General features: G+C 40.6%; 1 protein-coding gene across 3 annotated transcripts in view; it reads right to left on the bottom strand.

Moving 5' to 3' along the window:
• Positions 1–12,908, bottom strand: part of TSC22D2 (TSC22 domain family member 2) — a 61,681-nt gene extending 48,773 nt beyond the window's left edge. Inside the window, exon 1 of one of the 3 annotated variants that reach the window (XM_027092859.1) lies at positions 9,786–12,888. In XM_027092859.1, coding sequence (XP_026948660.1) covers positions 9,786–11,734 — 1,949 coding nt within the window. In that variant the 5' untranslated portion in view covers positions 11,735–12,888. Of the gene's footprint in view, positions 1–9,785 lie in introns of all 3 variants that reach the window. The other 2 variants (XM_027092860.1, XM_027092861.1) reach the window with 2 other exon arrangements.
• Between the last annotated feature and the right edge of the window lie 8,594 nt (positions 12,909–21,502).

The raw sequence follows: 21,502 nt of genomic DNA on the forward strand, positions 1-21,502 counted from the left end.
CTCCGCGGCATGTGGGATCCTCCCAGACCGGGGCACGAACCTGTGTCCCCTGCATCGGCAGGCGGACTCTCAACCACTGCGCCACCAGGGAAGCCCCCTACAATATATTTTTAAGGGAGATATTCTTTAGAAGAACTTCAGATCCCCTGATCTTGGAAAAATATATACATATATATTTAATTTGAATCAAGTTCAAATGCCAAATAAATTGGTTTTAAATAAAGTCACATGACTTTAGTTATGAAATTCCAGTATTTTTACAGCATAGATACTAATAACGAAATGTTTCTCATAGGTCAAATATAGAAGTGAAAAGAGAACATATCTGCAGTTAGTCGTGTATCTTGGGGGCGAGAAAAATAACTGTGAAATAAAATACAGCACTATAAATGGACTTAAAAGTCTTTAGAACATGTCAACAAATACACTTAGGTTGCAAAAGCTGGCAGTTAACAATTCCTTTTTACATATATATTCAAAATGAATAAGCCATATGGAGTTATACCATCTATGTAGTGTAAAAAATTTTAAATACTTGAGATTCCACGGATAAACATTTAGTCTTACTATAAAATATGAAATTTCTGGTTTCTGGAATACTTAAGCTGGGATGTTATCCATAAACTGATTTTTCGCAAATAGCAACAATTAGTCTCAAAACATTGATTAGCAGCACAGATTAAAGGAGTCATGTCTGTGAAACATAGTTGATCAAGAACTTCAAAAGAGCCATCTATAAGTACTGAAGGGCCTGATCATCAAAGACTTCTGTTTTGGAATGGCATAAAATTGAGGAAATTAAGAGTTCATGGAAAACACTGTTAATGGGGATCATTTCAAGTTTACAGTCTATGAAATCTGAAGGCACCAAGAGGCAAATGATATTAAAAATGTGTTAGAAATATTGAATTTTATGCAGCTTTGGTCACAAATTCTCTTCTGCTCAAGAAATAAAATTTGAAAACAGTTCTCTAACAACATATTTGATGTCAACGTAAGCTACTGAACTCAATATAAAGCCAATCAAGCACTTCTTAGGAAGACTCACCTAAAACACCGTTTTCCTATTTGTAGAAAATTTTCCAAACCAACGAACAAAATACTTCTTGACTTTATATACTGAACAGTCTGTCATGATAATCACCAAGTACATAAAGTAGTACATGAGAAAGTAACTTAAATGTGACATATGTCTACCTGCTAAACTAAGATACTATCTTTGTAGGGTAACTAACATAATAGCGAGGAGAAACATCCGTATATATTCTACCTCAAAACTAAGCTAAAAAACTCTTGACGCTTAAGGAATGAGGTACATGAGCCCTCTCCTCAGCAAATACCTTCTCCTTCTCTTATGTCAAAGCTCAACTTCAGAAATCTCTAAATAGAAACCAGGGAAATACAGTAAGCCGAGGAACAAGGGCCATCTCCAACGTTATCATCTAGGGATTTTAAATGATTTAAAAAATATCCTTTAGGTAAAGGGTTACAACACAACAGATCAGGGCAACAGAAGCTTTTCCTTCATCCTATCTTACAGTCAGTAAAGTAATAAAACAAAACTAACTCCGGGAATATCCAAGAGCACTGGCTTTGGAGTCAGAAGGCCTGAATCTGACCTTATGCCTTGTGTGACTTAATAGCTGTGTGACTCAAATCCTCAGTGACTCAGTTTCCGTAATCCATAAAAAAGGGGAGAAAAACACTCATTACAGTTACTGAAAAGATAAAATGAGATTATGTATACATACGGTCTGAAACAATTAAGCCTGGTCTATGTTTAACATAGGGTTATGATTTCCAAATATGCTGTAATAAAGATCAACTTTTGGTACAGTATCTTAACATATACCAAATATTTCATCATTATTAAGGTACTACTGAGGCAAACAGAACACTTAAGGCAAACAGAATTCATAAACTTAGAGCCAGGTATACCAAGCTATTTAGTACATTCCATTGGAGAATTCCACCTCTAGGATTCAGAGCTCCCCCAGGATTTCCTTATACACAACTTTACCACAAGATTTTAATTAAAAATACAATAATCACTAAAAAGCGTATTGAAATGGTTCCAAGATACATACTACTTTAACAATAAAAGCTTCAAGAAACACCTTAACAGCAACCATAGACTTAAACGATAAAAATTTCCATTTCTCTCCGTGACATTTAAACCCTTCACTCTGATTACTGTCAAATTAATCACATCATGTTCCAAATCTGACATATTCTCACTCTTCCATATTGTTACACAAAACTGCCTTCTACTTGGAAAATCATCTGCTTCTCTCATCAGTGACCTAATCTGAATGACTCTTAAGATTCAACTCTAGAGTTAGCTTCAGAAGAAAGCAAAAGTAATAATGGGTTGCTTCTGAGGACAGAAATTGGGTGGCTGGAAGACAGAGGTAGCAGAATGGCTTTCAATTTATAGTCATATATTTTGAATTTTGAACTGTATAAATGTATTGCCTATGCAGAGAATAAGTTGATTTTAAACAGAAATCAGTCTAACTACTTCATCCCCACACAAATCTGACTTGATGTCCTAAATTGTTCCCATTAATAACTTAAATTTACTCCATCACAGCCTATAACGTATATCAAAGTATGCAACTTCAAATCGTAATTATTTTCACATAGCCTGAGATCTTGGAGGGCAGGATAGTTTTATTTCTGTATCCCAGTACTTACTACTCAGAAACCACAAAGAAAAGTTGAATGATTCACATATTGCCACTTTAAATGTTTTCCTGGGCATTCAACCTACTTAACGAGTATCTGCAAACTTCATTTTTTGTCACATAATAGTCTGGGGGCATGAAAAGGGTTTGACCAAGAGGAAGGTTTAAGTTGGCAGCTCTCTCATGAAACATGTCTATGTATGGACTCATACTCAGGGAATCTTAAAATCTGACCAAGGGCTCAATTTCTAATTTTACCAATGAGGAAAACCAAGAAAGTTAAATGACTTGACCAAAGAAATCAGCTAAATGGTGGAAGAGCCAGGATTAGAACACAATTTGCTGTACCACTTAACTACATCATGAGTTTTCTGGCCTGAAACAATGTCTCCTTTTCTCTGATTATATCCATGCCATCCAATTACATTTTTGGATCAAAACTAAACATTCTTGGTATGGTTTGTAGCATGTCAAGAGTTGATCTGGAAAAACAGTGTAGACACTGAAACACTGATGTTTCTGTGATGTATGTTTGCCACACATACTGTTTTAGGTTATGCATGATTGTTCACAAATCACTTGCATACCTCATTTAATCCTCTCAAACTCTCCAAGGTAGGTATTATCCCCATTTTTCATATGGGAAAACAAGGCTTAGAGGGCTAAATAATTAGCTCAACGTCAAATGTCTCAAGTATGCAGCACAGTTGAATTTCAGCCCAGGCATGCCTGACTCCATTGGCTATAATGGTTACTCATATGATACGCTATAGTACATAATTAAACACACTATTGATTTATTTGATCAGGAGCCCCCTCTCCTTTTTTTGCTTTTGTTTTGTTTTCAAAAGTTAGGTAGACCATATAACATGGATTTGTTTTGGTTTAACTTACAAAACCTGTTAGTAAAACTGAATTCTAATTCTACTTAAGAAATTAGTCAGCCTTAAACTTTGTTTTGGGTATCCTTCATGCACAGATTAAACAATTTACTTGTGTAGTAATGAAGATGGATAGCCTAAACCTTTACAAAGAACATTTAAAACACACCAGCATTATTTATAATAATTGACACATTAATCGTAGTTTCTCTTCTATACGTCAATACTCTTTAGTCAAATTACAGTGAGAGCTTATAGGAAAGGAGGCTTTAAGTAATTTAACATTCAGACTTCACTTATTTGTCTTGCCTACTCTGATGAGTATAAATAATCAAGACATTTACTAATCGTATATGTCCGAGGTAAACACTATTAAAATTATTAACTCAATCATCTACAGAATTTTCACATACCTGTCATATACAAATGTACAACTTAAAGAATGTGAGTTCATTCTTTTTAACAAAGGGTAGCTTGAGTACAAAGATATAAAACGAAATACTTTTATCTGATTTGGGGCTTTAAATTTGAGAGATAAGCAATCCAGAGTAGCATATATGAAATTTAATTTACCTGATTTAAAAGTAGAACTTATGCACATACTTTTTAGAGGTAAAGCAGATAATCAATATACCTTTAATATTACCAGCCAAATTTGAAGTGTATAAATTATATCATGAAAGTCACATAATGATGTATAGGAATGATACAAATTGGTTACTGTTCCTAAATCTTTACGGAGGAGTCCCAATTTTTACCCTAAGCAATGCCAGATAAAGAATATAACAAATAGAGTAATCTCAATCTGGTATGTTCAAGAATTGCTGTGGGAGGGCTTCCCTGGTGGTGCAGTGGTTCGGAGTCCGCCTGCCAATGCTGGGGACGTGGGTTCGAGCCCTGGTCTGGGAGGATTGCACATGCCACGGAGCAGCTGGGCTCCTGCGCCACAGCTGCTGAGCCTGCGCTCTGGAGCCCTCAGGCCACAGCTACTGAGTCTGTGTGTCGTAACTGCTGAGGCCCGCGCACCTGGAGCTCGTGCTCCTTGACGGGAGAGGCCGCGCCAGGGCACTGTGGTGAGGAGTGGCCTCTGCTCGAAGCAGCTGGAGAGGGCCCCAGAGCAGCAACGAAGACCCAATGCAGCCAAAAAAAAAAAAAACACAAAAAAACAACAAAAAAAACAACAACAGAATTGCTGTGGGAAAGGCCTAAATTATACCAGTGATTCAGGCATGCATATTCTTTGTGATGCGGTAATTCGTATTACACCATTTAAAAGAACAGGTTCAAATCACAAGTCTACTGGTTTAGTATAGAGAAAAAACAAACTTAAAGGATTTATTCCAATTCAGGAAATTTGCTACACAGACCCCTTAAATATTGTCATCAATTAAGATTTCTTATTAAAAATCTGCTCTTCCCATTAATAAAAAATTACTTAGAAACATCATGGTTCAGGCTACATTTAACCAGACACACCTGTTTTTGTAAAGCCTCTCTTGTATTTCAAGAGTAATGCAATTAAGAAATAAATGTATCTGTTTGGAAGAGGAAATACATACTGGTCTAAAACAATTATTAAAAGAAGGAATTAGACCACTACTCCTCACTATTAACATGTGTTCCTATTCCTTCTGAGACCATATTTCATGTCATTTCACTACCTTTACTTCTGTGTTGGTTACCTGCCATTACTTCCTACTTCCACAACGCCCCAGCTTCTACCATTTCAGGAGAGAAAAGTCAAGATCCTTTTATACTCCCCTATCAACCATTCCTCAGGGAAGAGATTCACTGGTTTCTTTACCATCTGATTGGTGGGGCTGCTCTTTGTTACTAGAGGACTCTATAGAGCATGACTGCTTCCAACCTCTTTTGGTGCTGAGAAAGACTAAACTCTATTCTAAATTACCAAGTACCAGATCCATAAATCCAGTATCATGTTTTATCATTTCCAAATTAGTGCTATCAGAATTCTCAAAGAACAAATAGATTGGTATTACATTTATTCTCATAAAGGAGAAAGCATATATCCCACTACCAGTACTGTGAAAAAACAAAAATGACTTCTCATAAAGGCAATTTAGTTCAAGATACCCTCCCCATCCCTTACAAGAAAAAGACACTGTTAATAAATTAGTTACTTGGAGTGTGTCTTCTCCACACACATAAAAACCCTTATATTTTCTAAAAAGTTAACCAATGTTCAGCCTATACAATTTAGTTCACACAAAATTTTAAACAATGGTGTATCACTGTGAATAAAAAAGGCCATGCTCCCACTTATACAACTCTTGGTTTTAGGAATTTCAGGCACTTTTGGATCATCAGCCTTTCTGGAAATCTATGATAATTTCCTTAACTTAGAGCCACGTTTATGACTAAAGCATATCAACATGGCACTCTGATGAATGTATCAGTATCATTTTTCTACTAAATAATGATGTCACTCATACACAGGAGATACTACACTTTGATTACAAAATCCTTACTTACTTAGATAGGCCTAAGATGGTACCTGGCATGTGATTTAAACATCAACTGTAAAGCTGCAAGACAAAAGTACCTCCACACTTCAATACTGATAAAGAACCAGAAGCTCCCAAAGAAACACAGATTCAAGTTAAGGAGCTTTCATTTTTAAAGACTAAATGCACTAAGACTTTTTCAGAGTTCTAAAAAGTTCCCTATAGATTTTTGAAACAAAGTAAGAGTGACAGTTCTGCCTCCTCATATACATTTACATAATCCTCTCTTAAATGTCACGTTAAAAAAAAAAAAAAAACTCCATTAAAAGAAGTGTGTATATATGTATATCTCATACATACATCTATATAGATATATATGAAGTGTACAAACAAAATCTATATTTATAGCACATACCAGGACACACTATTTAACACTCAGAATTTATAATATTTTATCAGTCATTAGCAAACTACACAAAACTATTAACAAGATATAAAGATATTTGCCACTAGAGGATCCTTACAATCAGGTTTTCAACAGTCTTTTGGTTGCAGTTGACAGTTCACAATTGCAGCCATTCATAAGAGTTCCTGGCATGTGGCCTACAGAGTTCACATTGGTCAGCTATCTATGGAAAATGATCTGTACCGTGTTCCTTTTCCAAAAGGGCCAGTAATATTTTGCACCTCCCCCTATTTACCAAATAGGAGTCTGTTAAGCATGTAGGTAGTTTAAACAAATTTTGTAACGTTCACTGTAAAAGCGTTTATGCATTTTTTATGAACTATATTTTCAACCATTATTATATCCTCCAGTTTAAAGAATCTCAACAACTGACCATAAACTAGAATGATATATAAACTTCATGCTAATTAATATCATATGGTCAATCGGCAATGTTAACTCACAAATTTAACACTTTTCTTATTTTGTATATACAACCATCAGCTCTTTTAAAGGTATGATAGTATATAAGGTCTGATTCTTTAAAATAAATGGTCTCAGAATGAGCCAATACAGATCCTTGTATTAAGTAATGCAAACAAAATCACAAGACAGAGTGCTTAATATATCAACTTAAACCACCTGATCTTTTTGTTAATCTTCCATTTTCCTTCCTTTTCTCAACGAAATAGACTGTGTTTACTAACGTCTTAATGGTTTTTAAAAAGGCAAACATCTTTTTTTACAAATATTTTCTAAGGATCTGAAATTCGTCAACCTATTAATAATTACTCAAGACCTCTCACTCCAATATGTTTTACTTTACATCTGAATGACTGCAAATAAAATTGTACGAAGATTTTAATTTAAGAAGGCAACCGAAAATCACATTAAAATCACGATTTTGTTAGTACTATCTCCTCAAAAGTAGTCATCTCAGTAATTTAAACATATGCCTGGAAAAACTGTGTTACTTAATTTCAAGGATACAACTTTAAAAATGCCCTCTCTTTTACAAAGGCTTTCCATTAAAAAACAAATTTAAAAAGACCCCCAAACTATTTCTACTTAATGGATTTATTCCTTCACCAGGTGTGTTGGTCCAGTGACAAAAACAGTCAAATGTGTAAGATTACATCTTGGAAACTGGCATGTTAAATTAGAAACCAATGAAAAGGCTATAACAAAAATTAGAAATGCACATTTGATAAGCAGTGAAGATTTTAAAAGATTGGGTGGGGGAGGGAAGCGCCACATTTAAAATAGGACTATACACAAATGAAAACCCCTGCACTGGATTAACTGTTACAATTGATAAGAACACTAATACAGTCGTATCTGTAGTTCAAATAGTCACAAGTTTGGAAATGAGATTCTTGAAATTCAACTTTTTTAATAAAGTAAGAGAAGAAATAAATGCATCTTTGTGGTCATACCCTAAAGAATACATCCCAGAGTTTCCATTTATCAACAGATCTTTCTGCTTCATACCATATCGTCACCAAAAAGTTCTGGGGAATGTAATTACAAATGCTGTAAACTGAGAGGTGTGAAGAGGAGAGAAAACACATTTTTCATTCATAGGTGTGCATGTGTTTTTGGGGTAGTGAGGGGTTGAGAAAACCAGTCATCATTTCTTTAAGAGATACAGTGTACAACAGGAACAGAGAGGTAGTAAGCAAATGGTTATTTACCAACCCATCACAAAAAAACTGGCTTCTGGCAGCTAGAAAAGGGAAGATGCCTGTTGACTATTACCAAAGGTGAACAAATAAACTCAAGTGGCATTTCAGGTGTGCCCCTACGTGTGAAAAGTGAAACATGGCAGAAAATGTAAAGAGGGGTATTTGAGTGGCTTGTGGAATCAGTGTCTTTACTTGGTAGTCCCATCCATATAAAATCTCTCCATGACTAGCTAGCTGAGCTCACTCATGGACACGTGGTACTCTCTAAGAGTTCTTAAATGGAAGAAAGACTCCCCACAAGCAAGTCACCTACAAAAAAAAGATGAACTTTGAATTATAAAAGGCAAAGAAGATGAATTTCAGTGAGCATTTTTCAAACGAAAAGAAGTATATAACAAAAATACAAAGCTAATTCGAAACGAAAAAGAAAAGAATGTGAAGGAACTCAGAAGAAAATAGGAAGAAAAAGCTTTAACAGCTCTCATTGTAGTCTACATACCAATTATTCAAGAAATCTATAAAAATAGTTCTGCTCTTTCAACACATCTAAAATTAACCTCTCTCAAAACAAAAACCTCAGAAAATAAATTTCCAACTGTAAAGTACCTGAAACTTTCTCTGTAATTTTTAAATGTAATATCTGGTAATGAGTCAGTTTTTAAACATTTGCATTATACACACTACATCAAATTTTCATGTGACATTTCCTCAAAACCACTTAAAATCCTCATTAAACCATAACCAAACATCAATTGTAGTAGAATTGGTAGAGTAATACACCAATTTTCCCTTAAACTATTTAAAAGCATCCCCCCTAAATACAGGGAGCCAATTGTTAACGTTTATACTTTTACTATAAAATTACTCTAATTTCAAGAACTACAGCTTTCACTACTGTCAAGAGTCTCCCACCTCCCTTAACTGTAGTAAAAAGATTGATGGAAGATAAGAACATGTTTCCAATACACTTTTTGCGTTTAAAAAAAAAAAAAAAAAGCATCTTAAAGAAGTCACTGGGAAGCCTCCAGACCTTCTATCCTCTTTTATTAAAGGGCTGAAGAAGATATGATCTTCAAAGCCGGATTTGACATTTCACCATTATCTCTCCAGCCTTTCCAGATACACTGGAGGAGGTACCTTACGTGGCTCTTTCTCTACTAGAGGGCTTTCTGTTTTTCCAGAATGGGAAATGTTTAACTAATTTTATCTCTGTCTCAAAACTCACACTGACAAAACACTCTGCCATTAAGTGTTCAAGTGTGATTGATACCTAATAAAGGGACAAACCTACACGGCATAACCTACTAGCCACCACTTCTAAACTGAGAGGATTAAACTAAAATCCGCCCTTCTGAATGAACAATGTTGCATTCCTATCCAATTTAGCGCTTCTGAACAACTGTGACACCAATTCTCTCCTTACACATCTTTTTTAGCATCAGTAATTTAAAATTAATGTCTTTTCAAGAACCGATGAATCAATTTTACTAAACACAAACTAATTTTTATATTTAGAAACATTAAGGGCCTCAAATTGAGAAAAGAACCTCCCACAGTTGCATCCTAAACTACAATGTGCGGTCAAGCATTCCCATCAAATATTTCAAATAAGATTTCCATACCTGTCTTCATCACCATCAACAGGAATAGCTATGCTGAATACAGAGGTGGAGAGACTGTTCATAGGTGTTAACTGAAGGGGGTTTGCCAGGGCATCTGCAACAGGAGGCTTCACAACAGGCTTAATTTCAGCAATGAGAGAAAGTGGTGGTTGAGGTAGGGGTTCGGATTTTCTTCTAGTATCGTCAACTTGCCCGACTAAAGGCTGGGTCTGAGTCTGAAACTGGCTTAGGTCAGACTGCGGTAGACTCGTCGGTGCACTGGCCGTGCCTGGCGCTAAGGGCAGCCCCACGTGCTGGATGATGCTGCCGCTCCTGCTGACCGGAGGATGGCTGCCCAGCTGCTGCGCCTGGGCCAAGGGCGCGGGTACATTTGGCATAGTAACAGAAGTGGTAGACACACTAGGCACGCTGGGAGCGGGCGCGGCTGCAGGCACGTTCGGAACTCCGGGCACCACGGCGTGAGGGCCGCCGGGCACTGCCGATGGCGCGCCGCTGCCACCCATCTGCGGCGGAGGCGCGGGCTGAGGCTGCCCGGCCCCGGCGGGAACCAGGCCCGACGGCGCCGCGCCTCCCACGGCAGCCGGGGGCACTCCGGCCGGCTGACCGGGCGCGGCCGGTCCGCCCTGCGCGGGGCCCGGCCCCGGGGCCACGGCTTCGCCAGGCAGGGAGGCCGCGCCCATCATCTGCGCGCCCGTGGAGGAGGCTTTCTGGCCGGGGCCCGCTCCGGCGCCCGCGGACGAGGGCTGCGCCGGGCTGGGCGGCTGCAGGCCGGCCACGTGCGGCTGCAGGTACTCACTCTGGCCGGCGGGCTGGACGGGCAGCAGATGGCCCGGCGGAATCTGAGCCTGGGGATACGCGAACTGCTGGGGCGGCGGCGCGGCAGAAGCGCCCACGGCCGGGCCGGGCTGCGGAGGCAGGGCCAGGCCGGGCTGCGCCAGGGTTACATTCGTCAGCGGCAGCCCCTGTCCGTTGGGCCCCGGGGGGACGGAGCCAGGCGCGGCGCCCTGCGGCTGGCTGGGCGGCGGGGCTGCCATCATCTGCGGCGGCCCGGCCGCGGCTCCCGGGAACGGCGGCAGCGGAGCCGAGCTCGGAGCCACAGCCCCACCTACGGGCGGCGGCTGCGGCTGCGGCTGCCCAACGCCAAAACTCTGCGGCGGGGCCGGGGCGGGCTGGCTCATTTTCTCCGACGGGGGTAGCTGTGACACAGCAGTCAAGGAACTGTCAGTTCCCGAGTCGGGCCCGTGCGCCCCCGGCATGGAGGCCACCACCACCACCACGGACCCTCCGGTGGCGCCCAGGCCGCTGTCCCGATCCGCAGTCTGATCAAAAGTATTGCTGTGCCTAATGCAATCCCCGGACCGGGTCAGGACGCTGCTGTCGGAATCCCGCTCATAGTATTCCATGCACGTCCATCGGCCGCGTCTATACGGCTCCCCGCTGCCGTGGTCCAGCTTGATCACGCGGAAACGGGAACTACAAGTGGTGGGGGGCTGCGAGGGGGCGGCAGTCCCTGGCCCGGCGGAGGGGCCCGCGACCGGGGGGGCTCCGGGGGCCCCTGAGGAGGGGGCCGAGGGGGCGGCCGCCGCTAGGGTACTGGCCAGCGCCCCAGACACGCTGCGGGCCGAAGCGGCTCCTCCTCCGTTGGCGGGAGTGGCCGCCGCGGCCGCCAGCTGCCCGTCCAGGACGAGGTTGGGGGAGACGGTACCGGGAGTCTCCGCATCCCCAACATTGTTGAGCGTCTCTTCGGAGGAGCTGCGCTCGCAGACCTCCTCGGGGCCGTAGTCCGTGGCCCGAGAAACGTCGAATATCTCGGAGGAGACGTCCTCTGTGCGTGACTCGTCCGGATCGTCCAGGCTCTCGGTGTCCTCGGTGATGCTAGTGGCCACCTGGGCTGTGGTGACACTGGTGATCTGGAAGCAGCTCTTCTTCTTGGCCGGCATCTTGGACATGGTGAGGAAAGCTGGAGGGCAGAGAGGCACGCCGCCTCCTCTGCGATCTTGCCGGAAACCAGGAAAGGCAGAGCAGGTCCCCCAAAGACAAAGTCCGCGTCCGCGCTGGGGTCTGAGGCCCGCCGCTGTAAGAGTCACGGGTTGATCCGTGCGTCGGTCGCTCCGCGAGACATCCTCCTCCCGTTTCCTTCTCCGTGTCGGTCTCTTCGGCTCTGCCCCCGTCTCACTCGCGCGCCGGCTCCTCCTTCCTTCTCGCCTCCCGCAGTCGCGGTGCCTCAATTCAATACTCCCAGTGGCGGCGAAAGCGCGATCCCAGGGGCGGGCCGGCTGCTTCCTCCTCGCGTCTCCGGGCCGCCGTGGTCAGTCCAGCTCGGCGCCCCGCGCGGTCAGCAGGCCTAGGCTGGGGGTGGGAGTGGGAGGGCGAAGGGGAGGAGGCGGCGGCGTGAGGGGCGGTGCTGTCCCGCTCCTCGAGCCAGTGCCGGCGTCAGCTCCGGGCTCTCGGACGCCGAGAGGGAAGAAGGAGTGGCGAGTCCGGAGCCGGGGATTCCTGATTCAGCCAGGAGCCGCGGGCGGGCGGCGGAGCTTCGGTGCGGCCGGGCGGCCCTCCCTCCCCGGCTCTAGCCGGAGCTCAGCCCCAGGGACATGTCGACTGTCTCTGGCGGAAACCCGCTCCGGGGGAGGGGAAAGCCGGCTCGGTCCTCCCCTTACAGGGGGAGCCACCCCCGCGGGCGGGCGGGCGGCGGCGGTCTCGGCCTCCCCTCGCGGCTCTTGAGAGAATGAGGGGCGGCGGCCGGCAGGCCGGCAAGCGGCGGCGCTCTGGCTGTGTGAGGTAGCGGCGGTAGCTTCTTCGGCTCCTCCTCGGTGCGGCCGGTTTGCAGGCTCTGGAGAAACTGAAATTCAAACTGCTGAAGCGGTGGCTGCAGCTCCCTCCCCTCAGCCAAGATGGGGCTGAAATGGCCGCGCCAGGGATGCTGGGAGGAGCAGCAGTCCGGCTACCGCCGCCGCTGCTGACTAAAATGCCGCCGCTGCCGCAGCCGTCGCCAGCGCCGCAGCCGCCGCCGTTCCGTGACGCGCCGGCGTCGTGACGTCACCGTCCCGCCCCCTCCGGTTTCCTGCAGTTTTCGCGTGGAGGCTGGGGGGGCGATGGGCGGGGCTAAAGGTTAAAAAAGGGGAGCGGTTTTTTTTTTAATTTAAAAATATTTTAAATTTAAATTTTGCGCTATAGGTCTTTAAGAGTTGAAGAACTAAAGGCTCTTAAATTCCAAGCCTAGAAAAACTTATAGCCGCGCCAATCGAATGTTTTTATATCGGTTTATTCCGAGACACTGGAAGACTGGAGGTCATGTGCTTGCTGTGTCTAATGTTTAGCAAAATCTTAGTGAAACAAGGCGATAGGAATGGGGGTTGGGGGGGGTTAGCTAGGATAAGGAGGGAGACGGCTGGAGGAACCGAATCACTTAAAAAAGTCTTTCCTGATAATAAATGTTATCCACTATAGTCAGAGGAGTGAAACGTTGAGAGAAATGGGGATGATTAACCAAGAATAGCAAGCCAGATTGAGTCAGAAAAAGGATCTTATAGCCAGAAATTCTGTCTCCAACAATGGCATCAGGAGATGGTTTCTTGCCCAGGGTGAGGTCAGTTTAAAAAAAGATTGGAGGTTACCAACATATTCCTAATTTTCCTGAGTTTGTTGTGATTCCAGCATCGAAGAGTTCATTTAAACATCTTGAGATTGTTTTTACTTTCAGCGTGAAATCAGCTTATGGGCTCCATAAATGTAGAACCTACTGCGTTAAATAGTTGTAGCTCTTTCTTTTGTTTATTCTAAAACTCCTAGTTGGAGCCAGAGTGTTAGATGTTTTGGATTGGGCCATGAACAATCAGAACAAGTTAGAAAGCACCCTTTCCTGTCCAGAAAGCAGCTATGAAAGTACTGGAGAATTTATCATTTAGTTGCCTTCTGGTGAAAGAAAATGGTAAGGCCATTCTTTTAAACAGTTAAAAAAAAAAAAAGAGGAAGGCGGCTCTTGAACTTTGACATACTAATACATCATTTAGGTAAAATCTAAAATGTCTTGATGGAATTCAAAATTTCATATCTATTACAGCTTTAGCAGTCATACCATAATGGGTGACATAAATCAGTTAATCACTGTACTCAGTTCTCTAATCTTTGAAGAATAGAAATACTTTTTATCCCAAAGGATGTTTTGGTAATTAAAATTTACAGAGAATTTTTTAGGTCCTTAGTTGTAAATAATATACAGAGATTTGTCGTTTAACTTTAGTAGAACCCATGTCCTCCATACCCAAGTGACTGAGGTCAGGATGTGAAATAAGACCACATAATAACATCCCTGTTTCTTAAGGGGGTGGGAGAGAGTAAAGTAACAAAGTGTAACATTATGCTGCTATTGTGGCAGAGATAGCTAATGGAATGTTTCAGTTCTAAATCTGTAATTTCAGTAATTGTTAGAGACAGTTTTCCATCAGTAAGGTAGATCAACTGGTTACATCCAATATGAATTTATAAAAACTTAATTTCATTTTGGATTAATTTCCCAGATTGTTAAAAGGGGTGACCATTGGGTGATGTTGACTGTGCGGCTTTTGGAAAAATAAGTATTGTATGCCTGCTTGTCCCATTACATTATTTTATAACATCAACCTCTTGATTACTTGTTATGATACTCTTAAGTCGCACATTTAAAGGAATCATCTTAAAGTAATCTGTAAGACCGTTTCTCCTTAAAGAACATGTAAAGAATTTATTATGAAATGAAAATGATGACAAAGATAATTTAGAAGACATCAGTAATGGGCTATATTTCTGGTAAGGACGGGGTTAAAGATGTTAAAAGACATCTAGCAAAAAGATAAGATTTATAAAGTTAAAATGTTTTATTTATCTGTTTAAGGATTTGTGTGTGTTTAAACGAATAAAATAGTTCTCTTGAAAGTAAGTTTTCCAAAAGCTTTAAAGGCCCTAGCTTCTTTTATACATTTGCTCTTTAAAAATGTAAGGAACTTATTGCATAAAACTTCTATTAAGAAATGATAAGAATTCTGGTTGTTGCAAATAAGTGTGAAATCATTTTATAGAGAGCAAAAAATCATATAACTGCAAAAAGCTATGTAATTTCTGGTTGTTCCACAAAAAATTAAAAGCTGTCACGTAACTAATTAAAATGATAGAAAGCAGGATATACATGCAAGTATGTGTGTGTGGAGAGTTCATAATAAGTAACTCGTAGCTCTGTAGTCTAACACACTGGAACTGGGGAGATCCCTGGAGTTCCATACCTCAAGACTAGGGGTCTTACTGCAACTATCCTGGCTTCCTGTCTGCACCCAGAAACTTTAGGTGGAAACTGTGGGAATCCTTGGTTACTGCTCAAGGACCTCCAACTTGACTGTTCTACACTTTCTTCTTCCCTCAAAGATTTAATTTGAAGCAATGTATGAGAAGCATATTTAGGAAGAACAATGCAGGGGGGAAAATGACTTAGAAACTAAGGACTGTTTCCGCTGATTGGAAAAAGACAAAACAAAACAAAGCAAGAAACAACTATGGCAGCAAGATCTTTTCATCATTTGAGAGAATCCTATCCCCAAATTCTGCTAGGTTATCATCTAACCATATCAGTTACCAGATGGAAAACTGTTTCATAGTCACAACATCCTGGAATGTAAACTACAGAAATACTCAAGAAAACCTGACTTTTTATTTTTCCAATGAATGTGTATCATATTTAAATTAGTAATGGTACATTAATCCAAACACTCTGGGATAGAGTAAAGAAAATCATATTTTCAGTAGAAATGAAGCAACTGTCTAGGTTAAGAGAAGTAACCTTTAGAATTAGTACTGTCAGTCAGACGGTGACATTTATTGAGCGTTCCCTTGTGTGCATTAGGAATTGGATAGCTTGTATCCCAGCCAACAAATTTTTCTGGGATTTAGAAATAACATGTTTATTTTCTATATTTTTATCACTAAATTGTTAGAAAAATACAAAGTGGAGGACTAGTTTTCAGGTTCCAAAAAGCATTTGCTGGAAATAAATATCAGTTGTCTGAACAAGTAGTACTGGACTTATTACTATGTTTTACCTGGGGTTCCATTTCTGGAACAATATCTTATTAATAACCCCCTGCAGTGAAGCCATTGTGTAATATTATCCAAAAAGGGGGAAAAAAAGGTAACAAAAGAGGACAAAGGCTAATGAAATTCCATGAATACTCTTATAAAGAAAAACATAATCTGATTGAGATGTACAAACTTTGAGAATGAAGTGTGTAAAGTTTTCACATGTATGAAAAATTCTATTAGCTACTCTTCTAGAGTTCAATATGCTATCAAACAATGATGTCTTTTTTTAATGGTGAAGATTTCCTTGAGTTCCAAAGACCTTTGAAGTTCAGGCAAAATAGAGCAATTTGGTGGAAGAAAAGGGTGAATTTTGAACTAATAATAAATACAATGTCCTATTAAAGCTTTTTTTCTTTTATTATGGAACTTAACTTAGAATCTAAAACACTAGTTCTATGGTTTTGAAATCTAGCTTAAATGCTGCAGTGTAGGGCAACTTCAATAGAAAATCTATTAATGACTATATTCTTTTTTTTTTTTTTTTTTAACATTATATGTTACCATTTGGGATAAAAGAAATCTGTGTTGCCTAACTGGAGAGAACTTGAGATCAAGAGTAAGCTCCAGGGCTTCCCTGGTGGCGCAGTGGTTGAGAGTCCACCTGCCGATGCAGGGGACACGGGTTCCTGACCTGGTCCGCGAAGATCCCACATGCCGCGGAGCGGCGGGGCCCGTGAGCCATGGCTGCTGAGCCTGCGCGTCCAGAGCCTGTGCTCCACAATGGGAGAGGCCACAACAGTGAGAGGCCCGCGTACCACAAAAAAAAAAAAAAGAGTAAGCTCCAGTTTTGCTATGGACTTGTTTTCTGACTGGTGACAAGTCTATATTAATCCCTCAGTTTCCCCATTACTAAAAAGAAGCAACATTTTGGTAAAGAGGCGTTAAACCACCAACCCCAGAGAAAGAATGGATGGAAAAAAATAACATGTGGCAGTGTTTTGGCATCTTTGGAAAGATAGAACTCAATGTGATGCTATTGGCAGTAATGTTTTCAATACAATTTGTTAATTAAAAAGAAAGTTACAAAGTGTACATGATTTTAGGAAGAAGCCATATTCTGTCATAGATGAACTAGTTATTTACAGACATTTAATGGCCTATCATTGGTAATGTGAAATCATCACCATCTATTCTGTCCTTGTGTATATGAATTTGGTATATGCACAGATGTGATTATGTATCATTTCAAGTGATGACATACCTTTACTTTTAAGTTGTAACTTTAACACTCACAGAAGAGCATTGAAGGATATTGCCAATTTCTAGACTTCTGGGTTATAGTTCCCTATGTATGTTACTATTATCATCTTACAAAGTTTTTAAAAAGTGTGTTTGAGTGTAGAAACTTGTATAAGCTTTATATGGACACGAAGGTGGTCTAAGTGTTGTTGACTGATAATCTGTTGGTCATTCTAACCTGGCTAATTGGACTACTTTTAATTCATAGGAACAAAGGGTTGAAAGGCACAGATAGAATCTTGACTACTTGGTATTTGAAGTTACATTTTAATTCAAAACTAGTTCTTTCATCACTGGAAACAAAACACTTTTAGCATTTAACTTTAGAATACTTGAAATCCTACTTTGACAGCATTCATTCTCATTAAAATCTCAACTCATGATCCATGTTTGCACAAGGATTTGGGTATTACTTAAGATGTCCGTGTAATGAGCTGCTTCTCTGCAAATTAATACTCACTTCCCTTCCCCATCTGTTACCTGGGATCTTTGGAAAAGAAGGGAAATAAAGGAAAAATGCAAAATCAAGGTGAAATGTCAACCATAGGGTCGTTCCAGTTGCTGCCGTGAAATCCCTAATGAATAATCATAATAGTATTACTATGACATCCATTTTGTGGCACATACCTATTTTTAACCTAAATTGACTAGATACAAATATATTTTCATCTTCAAATATTTAGAATATTTTCTCCATCTTCACCCTGTCTTTTCTGGATTTTGATACTAATTTTTCTTTTTCTGCATACTCCAAATGTTTATTCACTGACTGATCTAATTCTAGATTTTTTGTTTATAAAAATTTCATTCTTACTTGCTGTATAGGTACTCCATCAATACAATGGTTCTACCCTCGAAGGAAAAAATATTCAACCCTTTCCACAGAAATGCATATTTTCAAGAAAGAAATTATGTGGTAATGATTCATTCACATTATCCAAATATTCTCTACTGAATTTCTTTCATCTTAACTACTGTGTTTAAAATAATTTTGCTTTTTAATATTTCATTTGAAATATTATATTTTGGTGAAAGAAAAAAATCTCCTAGTAGCACCAGCCTTATATTTTGAACAAACAGCTTTAAATATCTACTTGTTCCTTCATTCAAAACATATTTAGAAGCCCACTATATGTTGGCTTCTTTGCTAGACTTGGGGAAAACACTTATACCCTTGTTCTAATAGGTCTTATGTTTTAGTAGGGAAACAGACACCAAATAAAAAAGTTGTAATTTCACATATTCATAAGTGTTAAGAAGAAACAAAGCAGTCATGGAAGGTGGGAGCCAGGGCACCTTAGGTGTGTGCCAGGTGGGCCCTAGGAAAGCCTCTTTGAGCCAAGGGCAAGCTCGTTGTCAATAGCCAGCATTTAAGGAGGAGAGACAGGTGCAGACAATGACCCTGAGGTAGAAACCAATGTGTGGTGGGGAGGGAGCTGGAGGCATCTGGAGGGAGCAGGGCCAAGTGAAAAAACCTGTATTTTATTTTAAGTATAATGGGAAGCCACAGGAGGGTTATAAGGAGAGGATTAACATGATCTGATTTACATTTAAAAAGAACCCTTTTTGTTTTCTTAGTCTCTCATAGTTTAGACTATGTTGTGTGTTATGTTTAGACAGATCTAAACTTCTCATTATATAGTCAAAGATAAGTTTATAGGGCTATAATTTTGTCATACCAAAGTGGTAGAAATATCTAAGAGTCTACATGACAGTTCTTACATAGACATTTAATAACTTTATAGCAAAACAAAAGCTTAATACCTGTAAGAGAGAAATCTTTTTCTCAATGAAACCCTAAACTAAGTTAATGGCAGTGATTTTGATTACTCAAGAAGAACGTGAAATGCCCCATTTAAAAAGAAAAAGAAAGAGAAAAAACAGCTCTGAACAAGAGCAAAAAGGAAACCGTTTTGCTTAAATGCAATTATTAGATAAGTGTGATAGAACCACCTGACAAGAAGAACTTCTAACAAGTAGAGCTAATTTTAGGGAGGCTCAGAGCTGAGCCTCATTTTCTCAGTGAGATAAAAATATACATAGATAAATCTAGGGACACTTGGAAGCATTCAGTGAGTCGTAAAAGAGCCACAGAGGAGGAACCTTTATGGGAGAGGTAGGAGGCAAGGCCATACATTTTGGTATTGGTGGGTTAACTTTCTTTTAGAGATTACTACTTCGTATTTCCCTTTAAGGGAATTTTACTCGGTTTCATGGGCTATTTCTCTGTTAGCAAGAGAATGCTAAGATAGCATTATTTAATTGAGGCTATACCCTGGTGGACCGGTAGTGACAACTGGCCACTGGTGACCTGGCCACTTTCTTCACCCCTTCCTTTATCTTCTCCCAATTCCAGGCCGTTGTATATGAAGGTTAAATTAGTTCTTACCGTGGTAAACTCCAAAGCAGGGCCATCAAGTCTGATAGCTTCAGCAGAGATAGACGCATAGGCCATTACTACTTTCTCTGGAGCACACAAAGTTCATTTATCTTCCTAGTTGAACATGGGAGAAGAAACACCTAAATGTTTTGTACCATAGGACTTTATGTAAATGTGAACGGACTGGTATAAGTTCCAAACAAAAAGGAAAAGGTTTGCTTACCTTATCCAATACTTTTGAAATATATTGTTTATTATTTGATGGTAGTTTTTGTTTTGTTTTGTTTTTTAAATTTAAGGTGTAGAGCATAATGATTTGACTTACATACATCATGAAATGATTACCACAATAAGTTTTGTGATCATCCATCATCTCATATAGAATTTGGTGGGTTTTAAAAAAAATTATTAATTATTTTAATTTAATTAAAATAAAATATTTTAATTAAATTAAAATAATTTTAAATTAATTATTTTAATTAATTTATTTTTGGCTGCATTGGGTCTTCTTTGCTGTGTGCGGGCTTTCTCTAGTTGTGCTGAGCGGGGGCTACTCTTCGTTGTGGTGCACAGGCTTCTCATTGCGGTGGTTTCTCTTGTTGCAGAGCACGGGCTCTAGGCACGTGGGCTCAGTAGTTGTGGCTCGTGGGCTTAGTTGCTCCGTGGCATGTGGGATCTCCCTGCACCAGGTTTTAAGATTTTATAAATCTAGATTTCCAAAGGACAAGATTGGAGTCCTGGTTTTGTGTGCAACAGCCAACATATAAATGGGTCCACAAAACGTTTTAGCTTTAGCTTTGGTAAGACTCAAATATGCTAGTGGTTGCCTGATTCCCCCGAGGAACCCTCCTGCCTCAGGACCTTTGCACTTACTGTACGTGCTGCTCATTCCCTGAGATATTTGCATGCCTAATTCTCTCACCTTCAAATCTTTGCTCAAATGTCACCTTTTCAAGGTGACTACCCTGACTACACTATTTAAAACTACAAGCTCCTCCCACACCCATCCCTCTTTCCTGCTTTGTTTTTCTCTATCACACTTATTACCTTTTAATATATTATGTCTTTACTTCTTTTATCTGTCTATTTATTTATATATTTATCTTGTGATATGCGGGCCTCTTACTGTTGTGGCCTCTCCCGTTGCCAAGCACAGGCTCTGGATGCGCAGGCTCAGCGGCCATGGCTCACGGGACCAGCCGCTTCGCGGCATGTGGGATCTTCCCGGACCGAGGCACGAACCCGTGTCCCCTGCATCGGCAGGCGGACTCTCAACCACTGCGCCAGCAGGGAAGCCCTATTTGCTTCTCTTATTTGTTGTCTACCTTCCCACACTAAAATGGATTGTTCCAAAGAGGTCAAGGGCTTTTTACCTGTCTTGTTCATTCTTGTATTTCCAAGATCTGTAATAGAGCCTGACATATTAGATTCTCAATAGATATTGTATAAATAAATGAATTTTCCATTTTTTACATCTTACATTTTCGTTCAATATTATGAAAGAAAAACAATAAATATGCCTAAAATCGTGGAACAGTGGGAAATTCCCTGCAAAAACATATATCTATAAAAGGAAAAAGGGGGCTTCCCTGGTGGCGCAGTGGTTGGGAGTCCGCCTGCCGATGCAGGGAACACGGGTTCGTGCCCCGGTCCGGGAAGATCCCACATGCCACGGAGCGGCTGGGCCCGTGAGCCATGGCTGCTGAGCCTGCGCATCCGGAGCCTGTGCTCCACAACGGGAGAGGCCACAGCAGTGAGAGACCCGCGTACCAAAAAAAAAAAAAAAAAAAAAAAAGGAAAAAGAAAATACTTAAATTATTAGACAAAGATTTTAAAAACATTTTTATTGAAGCAATTTTATTTTTTGCAGAAATTTCAGAAAATATGCAAGATGTATATTGGATCATATGCAGAAGTCCTTGAAAATACAGTATCTTTAGCATTCTGTAGAAACCATAAGATTGAAATTTTGATTAAGAATACACACTCTTTG

The sequence above is a fragment of the Aethalodelphis obliquidens genome, unplaced genomic scaffold (genome assembly GCF_003676395.1).
Source record: "Aethalodelphis obliquidens isolate GAN/ISIS:26980383/991018 unplaced genomic scaffold, ASM367639v1 scaffold81, whole genome shotgun sequence".
In the NCBI taxonomy this organism is placed as follows: Eukaryota; Metazoa; Chordata; class Mammalia; order Artiodactyla; family Delphinidae; genus Aethalodelphis; species Aethalodelphis obliquidens.